Raw genomic sequence first — 15,188 nt, 5'->3', positions numbered from 1 at the left:
AGGCCTGCACTTAACGGTTCTGCGTCATGTGAATGAGCCTCATATACTCTGCTTGTGTTAGTCACTGCCTGTGGATCAGTTCACCCACATATTGTATATAGTCATTTATTTGTAATCATTTAGAACTGTATAAATAAAGCTGTGTTTAAAGAATTTTATTTTTGGAGAAATTTGTGGTTCAATTGCAGGAATCTTGGAGGCCTCTCAATATTTCATGGCTTTCCATCTCTCCCGATCCTTCCGGTTTTGATGAAGAGGCTTTAGGTCGGCCATATTTGCGTCTGTATTGGACAGTGCACCCCTTGATTCTCTTCCTTCCTCCCTCGTCTTCTTTAGGTTTTACTTGACGCAGGTTATTACTTTATCTCGGGCTCTTGCCGTTGTCATGGCAGATGGTTACTTAGTATTGTATTGATTGAATTGCCCAAAATCATACTGAGTATGGCGCCATCTGGTGTTCAGAGTTTATATCAATGTGCATGTCCACCTAATGAGCTGAGCGCTGGTGGACGCACATGCTCAGTCTTTCCCATCAGAGTAGACCCCTGCGGGGACCTGGTGAGTGTTGGATCCTGCGATCACTGACGTCAGTTTTTGCCCCTGAACTTGTCTTTAGGGTAAGGCCCTGTGGGAAAACCGTGGCGGCAACACCTCTGGTCTAAATCTGTAAGTGAAGCCGGTAACAAGTTGTCAGTTTCTACACAGCACCCCCACAGGGGAAAAGAAGTACTACATCATGAGTTTAGCTTCTCTGTAGATGAATAAGGTTCCCAATTTATCTCTAACCCCCCACTAAGATTTATAGGTCTCTGATGTCCTGTGACGGGTAGTGGACAGGCCGCTACTAGCTTGTATTCTGCTGACAGTATTACAGGGCAGCTGCAGGAATTTGGTTTCCCCGCAGCAGTCCAGCGGTGTTACACTATAGAGGAATCAGTGTGTATTATATAGGGACATCATACAGCCACCGGGTCCCCTCTATCGTGTATATAGCTATCTAGGGTGTATACTCCCCAGGGCTTCATATCATCTTGATCAGCAGATGCCACTGATTCATTAATATTTGGCAGAAGGAAATAATAATCAGCTTATGCTAGAAAGCAGCGCGGGATCCATAGAGGGGGGATCAGATAAATCCCAATATCTAGTAAGGATTAAATGTTACTAAAGGGAAAGGCTGCTTTATCCCACTAAGCCCCCCCCCCCCACACTGGGAAAATAAGTGGGTCCCAAACTCCAACCCCCACAAAACTCTAACCAATTACTTAGGAAATCTGAATGTTCTAAGTATTGTTATTGTATATATCATAGGAGGAAATACCGTATACAACACTAGTTATGTAACAGAATAACACCGCAATACAATGTGCTGTGTGTGATCTATATATAGTGGGAGAAAACTAGAGGATGTTCATCTTTTTAAGTTACATATCTATATTTGTGTACATAGGGGCAGTATTATAGTAGTTATATTCTTGTACATAGGAGCAGTATTATAGTAGTTATATTCTTGTACATAGGCGCAGTATTATAGTAGTTATATTCTTGTACATAGGAGCAGTATTATAGTAGTTATATTCTTGTACATAGGAGGCAGTATTATAGTAGTTATATTCTTGTACATAGGAGTAGTATTATAGTAGTTATATTCTTGTACATAGGGGGCAGTATTATAGTAGTTATATTCTTGTACATAGGAGCAGTATTATAGTAGTTATATTCTTGTACATAGGAGCAGTATTATAGTAGTTATATTCTTGTACATAGGAGCAGTATTATAGTAGTTATATTCTTGTACATAGGAGTAGTATTATAGTAGTTATATTCTTGTACATAGGAGCAGTATTATACTAGTTATATTCTTGTACATAGGAGGCATTATTATAGTAGTTATATTCTTGTACATAGGAGTAGTATTATAGTAGTTATATTCTTGTACATAGGAGTAGTATTATAGTTATATTCTTGTACATAGGAGCAGTATTATAGTAGTTATATTCTTGTACATAGGGGTAGTATTATAGTAGTTATATTCTTGTACATAGGAGCAGTATTATAGTAGTTATATTCTTGTACATAGAGGGCAGTATTATAGTAGTTATATTCTTGTACATAGGAGCAGTATTATAGTAGTTATATTCTTGTACATAGAGGGCAGTATTATAGTAGTTATATTCTTGTACATAGGAGTAGTATTATAGTAGTTATATTCTTGTACATAGGAGTAGTATTATAGTTATATTCTTGTACATAGGAGCAGTATTATAGTAGTTATATTCTTGTACATAGGAGCAGTATTATAGTAGTTATATTCTTGTACATAGGAGGCAGTATTATAGTAGTTATATTCTTGTACATAGGAGCAGTATTATAGTTATATTCTTGTACATAGGAGGCAGTATTATAGTAGTTATATTCTTGTACATAGGAGGTAGTATTATAGTAGTTATATTCTTGTACATAGGAGCAGTATTATAGTACTTACATTCCTGTACATAGGAGGTAGTATTATAGTAGTTATATTCTTGTACATAGGAGGCAGTATTATAGTAGTTATATTCTTGTACATAGGAGGCAGTATTATAGTAGTTATATTCTTGTACATAGGAGGCAGTATTATAGTAGTTATATTCTTGTACATAGGAGGTAGTATTATAGTAGTTATATTCTTGTACATAGGAGGTAGTATTATAGTAGTTATATTCTTGTACATAGGAGCAGTATTATAGTTATATTCTTGTACATAGGAGGCAGTATTATAGTAGTTATATTCTTGTACATAGGAGGTAGTATTATAGTAGTTATATTCTTGTACATAGGAGCAGTATTATAGTTATATTCTTGTACATAGGAGGCAGTATTATAGTAGTTATATTCTTGTACATAGGAGGTAGTATTATAGTAGTTATATTCTTGTACATAGGAGGTAGTATTATAGTAGTTATATTCTTGTACATAGGAGCAGTATTATAGTTATATTCTTGTACATAGGAGGCAGTATTATAGTAGTTATATTCTTGTACATAGGAGTAGTATTATAGTAGTTATATTCTTGTACATAGAGGGCAGTATTATAGTAGTTATATTCTTGTACATAGGAGCAGTATTATAGTAGTTATATTCTTGTACATAGAGGGCAGTATTATAGTAGTTATATTCTTGTACATAGGAGCAGTATTATAGTAGTTATATTCTTGTACATAGGAGCAGTATTATAGTAGTTATATTCTTGTACATAGGAGCAGTATTATAGTAGTTATATTCTTGTACATAGGAGGCATTATTATAGTATATTCTTGTACATAGGGGGCAGTATTATAGTAGTTATATTTTTGTATATAAGGGGCAGTATCATTATTATTACTGAGACCTCCACTACCAGTTAATGGGCTTTTCTAGGGTTTCAGTGAGTTTCGGGTATAATTTGATGGAGATTCTTCGTATCGGTCATACAGTGGATCTTTATGAATGACACTTTATTTCTTCTTTATACTAAACATGGCGGTATTTTGTTATTTCTCCAGGTACATGTAGAGCTAGATGTCCCTGTCAGATCCAGCACAGTTAATAGACACGTGGCTGATTTCTGCCGCTATATCATCTGCCATTATTGTGCCAACTTAATTTTCCAGGTTTTGGTGAATTTTCCCAGAACAATACGTGCAGCGATTTTCCTCCCTGTGTCCCAGGCATCGTGTCGCTCATCTCTACGTAGACGCTGCTTTGTCTTCTCCGGGTGACAATTGCTTTATCCTATACACACAGGACTCGGCCATCGTCTGCTTTTCCTTAGGGAAGCAATTAAGGCAGAATCCCCCGGACAGGTATCTATGGCAGCCGAACACTGGATGTCATTAGCATCCGCCAGCAATAAAATGGTACAAATACACCGGGTGACTAATGAGTCCATCTGAGGCCAACCCTGAGGTTGTTTTTTTTTTTTTTTTCCTTCTCTCCCCTTCCCCGCTACTTAATGCAGAGAGTATAGTAAGTGATGAGGAGACGGTAGAGCCCGGCGTCCTCTCTCCAGAAAACCTTCTTGTCGGAGCGGCTCTTAACCCATCCCCAGAAATAAAAGGCCATCACTGGTATTAATCCCCCCCCCCCCCCCCCCCCCCCGCCGCTGCAGCTGGATTGCTGCTACATTAACAGATTACATTCTGGGCAGATTTAGCAGGATTCAGTCTGTATAAAGGCCAGTGCCAGGCTCCAGGAGACACTTCCCTGCTGCAGCTTCCAGACCATTCTGCAGGAGCAGGTAAGGATCTGCTTTGCTATTTTTGGAATATTTGCATGCGTGGGGGGGTTGGGTGCAGCACTCGGAGGGTTAAAGACTGGGGCTGCTTTCTGCCTGTCCGAGCACATTCTGGGGGGGGTGTTGTCCCAATATTAGCCCTATTAATATCCGTCAACACGGATAAAGTTGTTTTGGTGTCGCCTGGATCTGTATTCTGTCGCCTCGTCCATGTATTTGTATCCGATGTTGAGCTATTTACAGATGTAGCAGAACTGGATTTGTCTGTGATCACCTGCAGCCCTATGTAGGAAGCCCAGATATCACAGTGGGATATAGAGATGTAGCAGAGCCGAGTTTGTATTGTGTTGGGGAGTCTTCTGTATGTATAATCTGATCTATATAATGTATGTTAGTGCTCACATCTCAGGTGTGGGGACTAAGGGTTAAACGGGGAGAAGTATTCTGTGGTTTTAGGATTATGACTATATATCGAGGTTGTGATCCGTCTGTCTGACCTGCGTTTCCTCAGATAACCCAAAATCTGAGTGACCTGTCAGTTGGTTCCAATGAACCTGGACCTGAAGTGAATGAGCACCTGGGATGGGGCTGTATACATAACAGGTTATTACACCTATGTAAATAAATATATACCCGCCCCATCTCTCAGCCGCTGCAGAGCTGAAATCGTCACTTGTAAAGGCTCACAGTCATTTTACATAGGACTGCAAGTAAAACCTACTGCTGCATCGCCTTGACTTAGGAGCTTAGTGACCGGATCAGCTCTGCTACAGCTGTAGCATTTTGGCACAGGTCAGTATGAAATCCCATCAACTCCCCCCCTCATCTATCCTGTACCCGCCACTAGTCTAATAAATCTACGGCTGAAAGTTCCTGACTGTGATGCAGTGCACCATTTTTTGTTTTTCGCCAGGATTTGGTGCGATGAGATTTACATTGTTTGTATTTTCCGAGAATAAACAGGATGAAATCATCAGATGATGAGGAGCGGGCACGATGGGCAGAGATGTACTGGTGACATAGAGAGGGGGTAAGGGGAGACTTTCAGGAGTAAGGGGCTGTAGGACAGAGGATACTTTACTTCTTTAGATTGTAAGCTCTGGTGGTCAGATGCCCGTTAATATTTGTACTTGTTGGTATCTTAAAGGACCCTTCTGTTATAAGGCTCTGTTCACACTGCTGTCAAATGTAAGGAAAGAAAAGCGCTGCCTGTAGAGCTAATTGATCGAAACCACAGCAAGACATTGTGGTCAGTGGAGACCAAGTACCAGTGTCCAGCAGTGGATATGGTGGAGCCCTGGGGCCTAAATTTGCTTTACCCTGCGGCGCCATATCACAGTTCATCCATAAACCCAGTGGGGTCCTTTTGGGCATATAGTCCATTGTACCCTTCAAATTTGGGCATCTTCTGCTGGAACATTACGGTGTTCGAGGTTGGGGCCACCAGAGGATATTGATGTTAGGTCCCAAGGGGACCCAAACCCTTATTTATTTCAACCTGTCCAAATAGGATAAATCACTGGAAGTCATATTCTGTTCGATGGTCCTCAGTTAGTTCTACAGGGTGTCCATGTATATAATTGGTGATTGCAGGATACAACAGCCTCCCCTCCTGATCACACAGTGGTCACAGAATACAACACCCTCCCCTCCCGATCACACGGTGGTCACAGAATACAACACCCTCCCCTCCCGATCACACGGTGGTCACAGAATACAACACCCTCCCCTCCCGATCACACGGTGGTCACAAAATGCAACACCCTCCCCTCCCGATCACACGGTGGTCACAGAATACAACACCCTCCCCTCCCGATCACACAGTGGTCGTAGAATACAACAGCCTCCCCTCCCGATCACACAGTGGTCACAGAATACAACAGCCTCCCCTTCCCATCACACGGTGGTCACAAAATACAACACCCTCCCCTCCGATCACACGGTGGTCATAGAATACAACAGCCTCCCCTCCCGATCACACGGTGGTCACAGAATACAACACCCTCCCCTCCCGATCACACAGTGGTCGTAGAATACAACACCCTCCCCTTCCCATCACACGGTGGTCACAAAATACAACACCCTCCCCTCCCGATCACACGGTGGTCACAGAATACAACACCCTCCCCTCCCGATCACACAGTGGTCACAAAATACAATACCCTCCCCTCCCGATCACACGGTGGTCACAGAATACAACAGTCTCCCCTCCCGATCACAATTCTCTACAGTAGAGGGCCGTTTCCATTGACTTCCTTGGGGTGATGAACCAGTTTATGGTCCATTGTGAAAAGTTAGGCCATGACTGTGCAGAAACCTGAGCTTCATGACCCCACCCCGTGTATCCAGCTGTATTGCACCTCATGGGGACAGTGTCATCACCCCCAGCAGCCTATGTTGATGCTATTAGGCGCAGGATCCGCGGCGGGATCTTCTCACTGATGTCTATTAAAATCTCCCTGACAAATAATTCATAGGCAGAGAGAAGATCCTCACGGGTGCATTGTGAGTAATTAAAGGGCTCGTACAGATTTATGATGGGGAGGGGGGGGGGCCTCTGCAGCTTTGTGCCTCAGGTCTCACCACTCCCAAGATCTCCGCTTGCTGTCAGTGAAAAGTAATACATCTCACCGCTGAGGGGTTGTTACAGTTCTGTCCAGTCTAGACCATAATCTGTGAGCCAAGTACATCAGCAGCACAAATGATTCGTTTGTTACAGTGTGTCAGTGCAGGCAAAATTCGTTCACCGGATGTAATTGTAACAAACAGTCAGCTGTGAAAAGTCGGATTAAATAAAGAAACATGATGAATTTCATTCCAAAACACTGACGCGCCATAAGCTGTGTGTGGTAGTGCAACTCAACTGAAAGTGAATGGAGATGAGCTGCAATACTAGACGCGACCTGCAGGCACGTGCGGCGCTGTTGGAAACAGAAGCAGATGTGTTTTTCTAATCATGTACAACCCCTTTAAGTTTGATGCTTTTACATCACTGATATCAGGTAGGAGAATATATTGTTGAATTATGAGGGCAGGATTGGTATTCAGGACTCTGGAAAGCTGGGTGATACCTAAATACTTTATATGTGCTAGGATTTTTTATTTATTTATTTTTCTTAAAGCCCACTAAGATTTTAAATTGGCAGTGATGGGGTTAATGGCACCTGCCTGTTGCTCCCTGTGTCAATACAATGGCCGTGGGTTTGTAAGAAGATGCAGGGACAATGTCTACCTCCAGTATACAAGCGCAGAGACTACGCGGCGGGGGAGGGGGCGGCGAGCAGATGGAGGCCTCTCAACAGAATTTGCATTGGGTTAATGTGATGCATTAGTGGCTGGTGCCGTCGATAAGCAGAAGAGGCCGCAGAGATGTGATCAGACGCCCGGCGCCCCCCCATATGTCCCAGCCCAGGCTTATATATCACCCACCACATAGACCCTTGGGGTAATGCAAGACATGGTGACAAAGAGACCCCGGCCGGCGACTGCGCCATAACTCACACCACAGATATCTGTCATTTACTTTTTGAGGCGGCTTCACCTCTGCACCCCCTTCCATCCCCGTCAGCCTCTCCCTCCTTAGCATCATCTGTATAGACCAATGGCATAAGCTTCCGCAGCATCCGGACCCCTCCTCATATGTTTAGGTCCAGTATTATGTATTTATTGATGTTTTAATATAGATGTTATTGCTCAAAAATGTGTGTATGTGTGGTTAATACAAAGCTCCAAATCTCCTGCACAAAGATACGTGATACAAATGTCTACTTACAGCCACCACTGTATATGGGTTCATTTAATTGTCTTCCTGTAATCACCACTAGAGGGAGCTCACTGTATATAGATTCATATAATTGCCTGCAGTCATTACTAGAGGGAGCTAATTGTATATGGGTTCATATAATTGTTTTTCTGTAGTCACCACTAGAGGGAGCTCACTGTATATGGGTTCATATAATTGTCTTCCTGCAGTTACCACTAGATGGTGCTCACTGTATATGGGTTTATATAGTTGTCTGTAGTTGTCTGTCTGACCCCTATAAAAAGTAAAGCTCCCTTATAGTCTTGACAAGGAAACATTTAGTGCACCCAGCACCTAAGCAGATCTGTATCTCTATGGTTATGGACGATCCGGACTGTAGTCTGACCCTGCCCTCAGATTGTTTGTTCTCTTCCATCTTTGAGTTGGTCGAGCAGGAAACTCTTGATATCACGCGACTACAGGCTCTGACTCCACGGGGTTTGTTTGTAGACTGTAATCATGGAGACACATCTGCCGAGGATCTCTGTACACACAGTGGGGAGATTTCTCATCAAGGCTATTAAACATTTTCCCTGCACTGAGACATTGTAACAAATCATCAGCAGATAAACGTGTACAATAATGTAAGGGGGGCAGGATTATTGGCCCTTATAGTGGTACATCAGGGGCCCCAGTGAGGCCCCTCAGCACCTGCATCTCCTGTGCTATAGTGGGGGGGGGTGTTCTGGACCCCTGTATCTGATGTACCCCAAAGCTTTATGTTATTGGAGAGATGTTCCATATGTGCGGGTGAGCCCAGTCCTGGGGGGTCCGGCTCTGACACCCCATGTGACCTTTTATACCAGTATAGAAACAGCAATCCTAAATATATGACCCCCCCCTCTTCCCGGTTCATCCTGATCCTCTGTGTAAAAATACTGGTAGAGAACAGCGGCGCCATCTGATCTGGTCTGTGGAGCCAACAGGAGGCTCGTAACGAAGACTACAACTCCCCTCATCACAGACCGTGGCCTGAGGGTGCTGGGATTGTGTCATGGTCGTGTCCAGGGGTTGTAGTCCTCTAGGTATAAAGTATTATGGTCACATCCAGTTGTTCATGTTGGGGGTTGTAGTGACAGAATTGTATCCAGGGTTTCAGCATCTTGGGGGTTGTAGTGCCCGATGTATACAAAATAGTAGCTTTGTATTATGGGCACGTCCAGTTGTTCATGTTGGGGGTTGTAGTTCTTTTATGTATATTGTATTATGGGCATGTGCAGGAGTCGGCCATGTTGGGGGTTGTAGTTCTCTGTGCATTGCTCTGTAGGCAGGTTCTACTTGGCTGATGTTTGGGACCGTCCTTTTGTCCTACTTTGTGTTCCCCTGCAGGCTCTCCTATGGGCCATAGTGAAGCCCCTGCCCTACATGCCACTTAGGGCCGCCTTCCATCACTACTTTATAAGACCTTCCTCACTTCATCTTCTTCACAAGTCGCCGCCTGAAAACATTCAAATCACATTCAAATCGTCTCGGGCCCTCATTTGACTGGTGTCGGGGCGTACATGCAAAGCAGAAGATCAGCAGCTGGAGATAAGAAGAGGGGACAATCCCATCAGCGCCGTCCATAGTCTGGTGCCCGGCCACAGGTAAGAGGACATTGCTCTATGTACTGGGCATGTCCTACACAAGGGGAGAGATAGAGGGCGCTAGACTAAACCATGGATCCCAGTAGGGGAGGACAGCATGGATAATCTATCCCCAATGCTTCTGTTCCAGCACATTCTCCGCGGGGTCTTCCACTATAAATCTGCAGCCATGGATGAGATGGACGCGCCCCAGATGAAGAAGGAGGTGGAGAGCCTGAAGTACCAGCTGGCCTATAAGAGAGAGATGTCTTCCAAGTCCATACCTGAGTGAGTACAACATGAGATGGATGGTCTGAGCATGTGTCATGGGGGATCAGAATGGTCACAGCACAGAGTATTTAAGCAGTGTGTGAAAATCCATACCAAAGGGTAGAGTAACACTGAAGTACCCTGTTTCCCCGAAAATAAGACACCCCCCCCCCTCCCGGATCACATACAACCGGCAGTCATGCCGACACTCCGCTAATTGTTCCCTGCTTTGTTTGCCAATTGTTCCCCGCTCCAGCCGCTGCATAAAACATCCCCCGAAAATAAGAAAGGTCATATATTTTGTTAGCTAATTAATTATAAGAACATATCTTATTTTCGGGGAAACAGGGTAGCAGAGTCACCCCGCAGTACAGAGTATTGACACCCCAGAAGGAGCAGGGGGCCCCCCCCACTATGACCTGGTATAGATGAGACCTGCACCCACCTGCCAGGTAAGTCCGACATTTACTGCACAGAATCAGGCCAATGGTCTAATTCACACACTACAGCTTGTGGGACAGGCACACTGGTCACGACATGGTTAAAGGAGTCTGATGTGTGCGGTCATGTGACCTGCCTAAGAATAGAAGCACTCGGGGCAGACTGTGGTATACATGAGCGGAGGAGTCTGACATGCTATATCTGCTGCTTATACTACTGAAGATATTATATATGAAACGCTGCCACCTGGTGGCTGAAAGTATATGTGCATGGTCACCTTATGGTCACAAACATCTGTATCCCCACCTGGTGGCCAGAAGCAAAATCAGAATTGCCAAATAGTGGACAGAAGAGGTGTGACTACACCACCACCTAGTGGTCACCAACACACTTACATTGCTGACAGGACTATGGCTGTGCGGTGTGTCTGTCACCCTGCTGTTCCCTCCACCAGGTTAGTGCTGCAGCTCTGCTTGTGCTGACAGGCACCTGAGTATCTGCACCAGCGAACCAAGAAGGCCGTGGCAGGAGGAGGAGGATGGTGGAGATTCTGGGCGTTTTGGTAACTGGTCTCTCTGTTTTTTTAGGTTATTAAAGTGGATAGAAGAGGGGGTGCCCAATGACCCATTCCTGAACCCTGAGCTGATGAAGAATAACCCCTGGGTGGAGAGAGGGAAGTGCAGCATCCTGTGAGCCTCGGACCCCAGGCACTGCCCCCCCACCCAATCTTCTCATCTACTCTGAATGTAACCAATACTGATTATAGGGTGCAGATAGGAAGCTGATCAGACTGCGCTGCGGGGTTCCTAGTCCTCTGCGTCCCCGAATTTCTTCATTTCCCCATGACCAGTAGATAGAGGGGTGAAGACGAGGACCCATTATACTTCCCACTTTCCCTTTAGGTTTACACGGTTGGTAAGAAGTGTGAGAATGCTTTTGCTTTAGTTTAGTGAGATGCTCTGCAGTGAGAGGTTCTGCTGTCCTCAGCGAGGGTGTGCGCTACTGTGTGACCGCAATAAGACAGGCCTGACCTGCACTGCGCAGTAGTGAGCATGGGAGGCTTCAGGGCCCTGGTGCAGCTGTACCTGACAGCGCCCCCCCCGACTGTACCTTCCAGATTATGCACTATATAACAGTCTATGCTTTTCAGGTTGTTAAATGTAATTAATTTATAGAAAATCTGGGGAGACCCTGCAGACCCCGCCCCCTTTGTATTTTTCTGTCCAAAGAATTAAATGCAAAGAAATTCTAAAACTGAATAGAAAATTCATATCTAATAAAAACTTGGTGCATTTTTCCTTCACTGTCACTGGTGTCATTTATTCCCACCCCGGCTGCTGTCTAAGTAAGTGGCAGTATTATAGTAGTTATATTCTTGTACATAGGAGCAGTATTATAGTAGCTATATTCTTGTACATAGGAGCAGTATTATAGTAGCTATATTCTTGTACATAGGGGCAGTATTATAGTAGTTATATTCTTGTACATGGGAGGAGTATTATAGTAGTTATATTCTTGTACATAGGAGGTAGTATTATAGTAGTTATATTCTTGTACATAGGAGTAGTATTATAGTAGTTATATTCTTGTACATAAGGAGCAGTATTATAGTAGCTATATTCTTGTACATAGGAGCAGTATTATAGTAGTTATATTCTTATACATAGTAGGCAGTATTATAGTAGTTATATTTTTGTATACAGGAGCAGTATTATAGTAGTTATATTCTTGTACATAGGAGTAGTATTATAGTAGTTATATTCTTGTACATAGGAGTAGTATTATAGTAGTTATATTCTTGTACATAAGATTAGTATTATAGTAGTTATATTCTTGTACATAAGAGTAGTATTATAGTAGTTATATTCTTGTACATAGGAGTAGTATTATAGTAGTTATATTCTTGTACATAAGATTAGTATTATAGTAGTTATATTCTTGTACATAGGAGTAGTATTATAGTAGTTATATTCTTGTACATAGGAGTAGTATTATAGTAGTTATATTCTTGTACATAGGAGCAGTATTATAGTAGTTATATTCTTGTACATAGGAGTAGTATTATAGTAGTTTTATTCTTGTACATAAGATTAGTATTATAGTAGTTATATTCTTGTACATAGGAGTAGTATTATAGTAGTTATATTCTTGTACATAAGATTAGTATTATAGTAGTTATATTCTTGTACATAGGAGTAGTATTATAGTAGTTATATTCTTGTACATAGGAGTAGTATTATAGTAGTTATATTCTTGTACATAGGAGCAGTATTATAGTAGTTATATTCTTGTACATAGGAGTAGTATTATAGTAGTTTTATTCTTGTACATAGGAGTAGTATTATAGTAGTTATATTCTTGTACATAAGATTAGTATTATAGTAGTTATATTCTTGTACATAGGAGTAGTATTATAGTAGTTATATTCTTGTACATAGGAGTAGTATTATAGTAGTTATATTCTTGTACATAGGAGCAGTATTATAGTAGTTATATTCTTGTACATAGGAGTAGTATTATAGTAGTTTTATTCTTGTACATAGGAGTAGTATTATAGTAGTTATATTCTTGTACATAAGATTAGTATTATAGTAGTTATATTCTTGTACATAGGAGTAGTATTATAGTAGTTATATTCTTGTACATAGGAGTAGTATTATAGTAGTTATATTCTTGTACATAGGAGCAGTATTATAGTAGTTATATTCTTGTACATAGGAGTAGTATTATAGTAGTTTTATTCTTGTACATAGGAGTAGTATTATAGTAGTTATATTCTTGTACATAAGATTAGTATTATAGTAGTTATATTCTTGTACATAGGAGCAGTATTATAGTAGTTATATTCTTGTACATAGGAGCAGTATTATAGTAGTTATATTCTTATACATAGGAGCAGTATTATAGTAGTTATATTCTTGTACATAAGAGGTAGTATTATAGTAGTTATATTCTTGTACATAAGATTAGTATTATAGTAGTTATATTCTTGTACATAGGAGCAGTATTATAGTAGTTATATTCTTATACATAGGAGCAGTATTATAGTAGTTATATTCTTGTACATAGGAGTAGTATTATAGTAGTTATATTCTTGTACATAGGAGTAGTATTATAGTAGTTATATTCTTGTACATAGGAGTAGTATTATAGTAGTTATATTCTTGTACATAGGAGTAGTATTATAGTAGTTATATTCTTGTACATAGGAGCAGTATTATAGTAGTTATATTCTTGTACATAAGAGGTAGTATTATAGTAGTTATATTCTTGTACATAGGATTAGTATTATAGTAGTTATATTCTTGTACATGGGGGGCAGTATTATAGTAGTTATATTCTTGTACATAGGAGCAGTATCATAGTAGTTATATTCTTGTACATAGGGGCAGTATTATAGTAGTTATATTCTTGTACATAGGAGTAGTATTATAGTAGTTATATTCTTGTACATAGGATTAGTATTATAGTAGTTATATTCTTGTACATGGGGGGCAGTATTATAGTAGTTATATTCTTGTACATAGGAGTAGTATTATAGTAGTTATATTGTACATAGGAGTATTATAGTAGTTTTATTCTTGTACATAGTAGTATTATAGTAGTTATATTCTTGTACATAAGATTAGTATTATAGTAGTTATATTCTTATACATAGGAGGCAGTATTATAGTAGTTATATTCTTGTACATAAGAGGTAGTATTATAGTAGTTATATTCTTGTACATGGGGGGCAGTATTATAGTAGTTATATTCTTGTACATAGGAGCAGTATCATAGTAGTTATATTCTTGTACATAGGAGCAGTATTATAGTAGTTATATTCTTGTACATAGGAGCAGTATTATAGTAGTTATATTCTTGTACATAGGAGCAGTATCATAGTAGTTATATTCTTGTACATAGGAGCAGTATCATAGTAGTTATATTCTTGTACATAGGAGCAGTATCATAGTAGTTATATTCTTGTACATAGGAGCAGTATCATAGTAGTTATATTCTTGTACATAGGAGCAGTATTATAGTAGTTATATTCTTGTACATAGGGGGCAGTATTATAGTAGTTATATTCTTGTACATAGGATTAGTATTATAGTAGTTATATTCTTGTACATGGGGGGCAGTATTATAGTAGTTATATTCTTGTACATAGTAGTATTATAGTAGTTATATTCTTGTACATAGGAGTAGTATTATAGTAGTTATATTCTTGTACATAGGAGCAGTATTATAGTAGTTATATTCTTGTACATAGGAGCAGTATTATAGTAGTTATATTCTTGTACATAAGAGGTAGTATTATAGTAGTTATATTCTTGTACATAGGATTAGTATTATAGTAGTTATATTCTTGTACATGGGGGGCAGTATTATAGTAGTTATATTCTTGTACATAGGAGCAGTATCATAGTAGTTATATTCTTGTACATAGGGGCAGTATTATAGTAGTTATATTCTTGTACATAGGGGGCAGTATTATAGTAGTTATATTCTTGTACATAGGAGCAGTATTATAGTAGTTATATTCTTGTACATAGGAGTAGTATTATAGTAGTTATATTCTTGTACATAGGAGCAGTATTATAGTAGTTATATTCTTGTACATAGGAGCAGTATCATAGTAGTTATATTCTTGTACATAGGGGCAGTATCATAGTAGTTATATTCTTGTACATAGGGGCAGTATTATAGTAGTTATATTCTTGTACATGGGGGGCAGTATTATAGTAGTTATATTCTTGTACATGGGGGGCAGTATTATAGTAGTTATATTCTTGTACATAGGAGTAGTATTATAGTAGTTATATTGTACATAGGAGTATTATAGTAGTTTTATTCTTGTACATAGTAGTAT

At 40.4% G+C, this 15,188-nt stretch overlaps 1 protein-coding gene across 1 annotated transcript; it reads left to right on the top strand.

Annotated features, from left to right (window-relative positions):
* The first annotated feature begins 9,777 nt into the window (after positions 1–9,777).
* On the top strand, positions 9,778–11,636 carry GNG13 (G protein subunit gamma 13). The gene is made up of 2 exons (XM_075283891.1): positions 9,778–9,910; positions 10,921–11,636. The coding sequence occupies exons 1-2, from the start codon at positions 9,813–9,815 to the stop codon at positions 11,024–11,026; spliced, it is 204 nt and encodes a 67-aa protein (XP_075139992.1). The 5' UTR covers positions 9,778–9,812; the 3' UTR covers positions 11,027–11,636.
* The last annotated feature ends 3,552 nt before the right edge of the window (positions 11,637–15,188 follow it).

The sequence above is a fragment of the Leptodactylus fuscus genome, chromosome 8, assembly GCF_031893055.1.
Source record: "Leptodactylus fuscus isolate aLepFus1 chromosome 8, aLepFus1.hap2, whole genome shotgun sequence".
Taxonomy (NCBI): Eukaryota; Metazoa; Chordata; class Amphibia; order Anura; family Leptodactylidae; genus Leptodactylus; species Leptodactylus fuscus.
The sequence above is the reverse complement of the archived record's forward strand: the minus strand, read 5'-3'. Positions and strand labels throughout refer to the sequence as shown.

Coding starts and splice junctions, on each gene's coding strand:
- GNG13 (XM_075283891.1), top strand. CDS start 9,813: ATGGATGAGATGGACGCGCCCCAGATGAAGAAGGAGGTGGAGAGCCTG. Junction 9,911..10,920: donor TCTTCCAAGTCCATACCTGA/GTGAGTACAACA, acceptor CTGTTTTTTTAG/GTTATTAAAGTGGATAGAAG.